The sequence below is a fragment of the Hyperoodon ampullatus genome (assembly GCF_949752795.1).
Source record: "Hyperoodon ampullatus genome assembly, chromosome: 14".
In the NCBI taxonomy this organism is placed as follows: domain Eukaryota; kingdom Metazoa; phylum Chordata; class Mammalia; order Artiodactyla; family Ziphiidae; genus Hyperoodon; species Hyperoodon ampullatus.
Window position 1 is genome coordinate 1965415 of NC_136927.1, and position 4125 is coordinate 1969539.

The following is a 4125-nucleotide window of genomic DNA, read 5'->3' on the forward strand; positions in this document are numbered from 1 at the left end:
TCAGATCTGGATATTTGAGCTCCGTCCCTCATCTGCTGAGCAATGCTAGGCAAGTCACTTAACCTCTCTAAGCCTGTTTCACATCGGTAAAAGGAGCGTGGCTCTCCATACCTGGCTAAGTTCTTGGGAGATGGTGTTGACCTGGCCCTTGGGTGGAGCCCAGCAAAATTCGGAGTCCGTGTGTCTGCCTCTGAGCCCAGGCTGTCCGCAGGCTCAGCAGCAGCCGCCCCAAACTGAAGAAGATAAAACCTGGCGTATTCTGTCCTTCCCCCGCTCCCACCTTGCACTGCTATTGGGGAGGCGGAGTTTCACCAGAAGGGGAGCCTTTTGTCTGCAGGGAGACCGGGCCCAGAGAGGGTGAGCAGCCAGCTCAGGTCGCAAAGCAGGGGGCCTGCACCATGAGCAGGGAAGCCCCGTCGGTGGGCTCGGCGTCCCCAGGGGCAGGAGAAGCCTCGCCCCTTCCCTGCCAACCCAGTCCTTCCCAGGGCCTGGTTGGCTACCCATCCACCAGCCCACCAGCCCCCAGCCCCTCCCGGTTGACACAAAAGGCCAGGCCTCCTGCAGGAGGGGGCGGGAAGGGGCTCCTGGGCCAGCTGGGCCACGGACACAGACGGGGAAGTGAGCGGAGACAGGAAGGAAGCTGCACTGCTGGAGTCTGGGGCCACCATTGTCTCACCTGGGGGCGGGGGCACTGCCGTCTCCCCTCTGCCCTGCTCAGCTGCCGCCCACTCTGGATGGTTCCTCAGCTCCAGAGGGCACTGGGTCGCTGGGCCCTCCCCTCTGTGGGCCCCACCCTGCTGCTGACTTCTTCCCGGACCCCGCCTCAGTTTCCCCAGCTGTAAAGCTTAGAGGGCAAGATGCTTGGGGCAGATCTGTGTCCTGCCAGGACTCCCACAGCAGGTGATGTCATGACGAGTGCCAGCCATTTCTCTAGTGCTTCTCCTGAATCAGCTCATGGAGCCTCACCATTCCCGATGACTCGAGGGCTCTCTTCGTGCCGAGAAGTTCAGGAACTTGGCCAAGGCCGCACATCGGGGCAGCAGAGCTGCAACTCAGACCCAGACAGCCGGTTCTACACCCCACCCTTCTGTCTGTGATATCACTGACCTGCGACTTTTCTTTAAATAATTCACTTGTAAAGGGTGAACACCGGCTAAGCCTCATCCTAAACTGTGACGTCAGTATTTTAATTGATATGGACAGAGAGATGGATCGGTGAGCTGGGCTCGGAGCCAGGGGCCGGGGGACTCCCAGCTGTGCTCACTCTCCAGGGCAGAAGGGGGCAGGGACAGGACTTGCAGGAGGGACCCTTCCGTGCACCCTACGGGAAGTAGGGCAAAGAGGAAGCTTTGGGACCTCTCTGTAGACTGCCCTGGGCTGGGGGCTGAGGGCGGAGCCGGAGGGTGTGAGTGTCCTGGGTGAGGACCAGTTGGGACCTTCTGGCCCATGGCCAGGAGCCCTCCCCTCCTTGGATCTCATCACCACTCCCCACCCCCAGATAGGGGCCTCCCCACGAGCCTGTGTCCATCCCAGCACCCCCCCAGACCCTCAGTGTCTTGGGGGTGAGGTAAGGGGCTGGACCACCCCCAGGACATAGGTCTCAGGGGCCCCTGACCCCTAGCCCTGGGGAGGGTGTCCAGGGCTGCTTCGAATGGCCCCACCCCACCCCAGCCCATCCCCCTCTCCAAGTAGCCAAGCCCCTGCGGCCTGCTTAAATTTTATTGAAGGTGGAGCTGGAGTGGGGGGGCCCAGAACCACAGGGCCCTCCCCCCAGCTTCCCCAGCGTGGGTTTCACTGCATGTGGGATGGCCAATGGCCAAGGCTCGATCCTGGGACTTCGGACACAGCTCAGTAGCCCGCATCCCTGCAAGCATCCAAGACACCCGCCTCAGCTCCAGCCCCACCCCTGCACAGACTCAGCAGATGGGGACAGGGCAAGCCCACAGCCCCCTCCCAGGCAAATGGGGTCCCGGGATAAAGATGCTCTGTGGGTGGGGCGGGAACATTACCCCCAGCTCAGGCCTCTCCTGGCCAGCTCCACCTGGGCCAGGCGGTGGTCACTCAGCACCTGCACCCGGGTGATGGCGGCCAGCGGCCTGTGGCGGTGGGAGAACTGCAGCACCTTGTGCTCCTGGGCGTGGACGTGGAAGTGCTCCGCATCCGAGCTGACCTCCATCTGTGGGCGGGAGGCCAGTGACCCACGGCCCACTGGGCCTGCGACCTGCCCCTGCACTGAGCTCCAAGAGCTCTGAGTCCAGGAAGCATAGCCGGGGGCCCAGGGTTCCCTCAGCACGTGGAACCCCCGTCATGCAGGCCCGCCCCCTGGGAGTTCTGAGTCCCCAGCTGGGAGTCCCTCCCTCTCTGCTCAGAGGGGTGGCTGGCGGCCAGGGGGTGGGCATCCTGTGGCACCCCCCAGGCCCAGCAGTGAGACTCCCGCACTGGCCCTTTTACCCGTAAGCATCTCTAATAAGCCCCCTCCCCCAGGGGCTCCGGGTGGGGACAGCAGTGCTGCTGGAAGCCAGGGATACAGGGAGCCCTAGATGCTACACAGCATCCTTCCCACAAAGCAGCAGGTGGCCCTGATGTGTCCACAGGCACCCCAACCCCCGCCTCCCTGCCCCTCCCCCAAGGGCCTTGCCCCACTCCCGTCACCTCAAAGGGCTCCCCGAGCACCAGCGGGAAGATTTTGGACACCTCCTCCTGGCCCCAGTGGCCGCCCTGGAAGGTGTTGGCCACGATGGTGGCACTGGAGAACCGGGGCTTGATGTGGAAGACGATGTCCCCTGTCTCAGACAGGAAGTTGATCTCAAACCTGGGGGCATCATGAGGTTCGTGAGAGCAGCAGACAGCTGGGCGGTCACCCACCCAAGGCCAAGGAGGGGACCCTGGGGAGGGCGATGTCCCTTACTTGTCCTCTCCAGAGTCAGAGTGTCCCTGGACTAGCAGGTTCCAGCCCGGGGCCAGGCCCCCTGCATAGAAGGCTTCAAACTGCAGGCAAAAGACGGATAGAGGGCCCTGTGTCTGTGGCGTCCTCCCCCTCTGGTTCCCCACTTGCCCAGGAGTCCCCCAAAGTGCACGCGCTTTGCCCGGACCCTGGCCCTCTGAGCAGCATTCCCTCTCAGCCTGGGGGTCTCGTGGGAGGGCAGCTCTGTGGGGAGGGGCACAGCTGACTGGGGGACCCTCCTCGCTGGCCCCGCTCCCTCCTCCCCAAGTCCGGGTCTCACCCACCTGCAGCGCCATCTCTCCAGCTTCTGCTGGGAGCAGCACGAGCCTGGGGATATAGGCGGGCCGGGCTGGGCGGGGGCTCGGGAGCCGCACCCCAGGGGTGGCTGATGAGGTCACCGTGCCTTTCCCTGCCCCCACCTCTCCCTCCATCCTCAGCCTCTCGCCCTCCCCCACCAGCAGGTCCTCCATTCTTGCTCCAGGGACAGGGTGGCCGCCTCCCCACCCCCATTGCCTCGGGGCCTGTCTGCCTCTCAAAGTTCACCTCACTTCTTAGGATCCTTCAGGCACCTGGGAAAGCAGCTTCTCCCCCATTCTTGAGGGAAGGGCGTGGCCAAGGCAGCCCCCCCCCGCCTCCAGGATCTCAGGGACCCACGCCCTCCCATGTGGTCAAGCGAGGAGGTGCGGTGTTGGGGGAGGCCTACCAGGCCTGCCTGGCCTTCGGGGCTGTCAGACCACCTGGTGCCTCCAGCCTGTGCCCCCGGCCCAGCGCAGCCCAGCCTCCCCCTGCTGCCCTGCTCTAGAGGCTCAGCTGGCCCCAAGGGGCAGAGCTGGGATTAGGCCGGGCCGCTGCGGTCAGCGCATTCCAGGACGCTGGCGGGTGGACAAGATGGGGGAGGGCCTTTCCCACAGCCCCTCTTCTCTCCTGGCCTGGCTCCTGGGCCCCGGCGCGGGGGAGGGGGCCAGGCTGGGGCCCTCGGGGAGCGTGTGGCGGAGACAGGCAGAGTCTCCCCAGGCTTTGGGGGCAGCCGTGGGGGCCTCTTGGCTGGACTGTCGGGGGGGCCGACCCAGAGAGGAGCCAGGGCGGCTCAGGGAGCACCGGGGCTGCTGTGCGCGGCGAGCGTGTGCGGTGAGCAGGTGGGTGAGTGTGTAAGGGTGCAGGTGACGGGGGGCCGCGGGGCT

General features: G+C 65.0%; 1 protein-coding gene across 1 annotated transcript; it reads right to left on the minus strand.

Annotated features, from left to right (window-relative positions):
* Positions 1-1712: 1712 nt before the first annotated feature.
* On the minus strand, positions 1713-3414 carry GRIFIN (galectin-related inter-fiber protein; the record flags this gene model as incomplete). Its single annotated transcript, XM_079718308.1, has 5 exons — positions 1713-1864; positions 2010-2176; positions 2653-2812; positions 2909-2988; positions 3229-3414. 5 exons carry the CDS (start codon positions 3412-3414, stop codon positions 1849-1851), a joined length of 609 nt encoding a protein of 202 aa, XP_079574434.1. The 3' UTR covers positions 1713-1848.
* Positions 3415-4125: the final 711 nt, after the last annotated feature.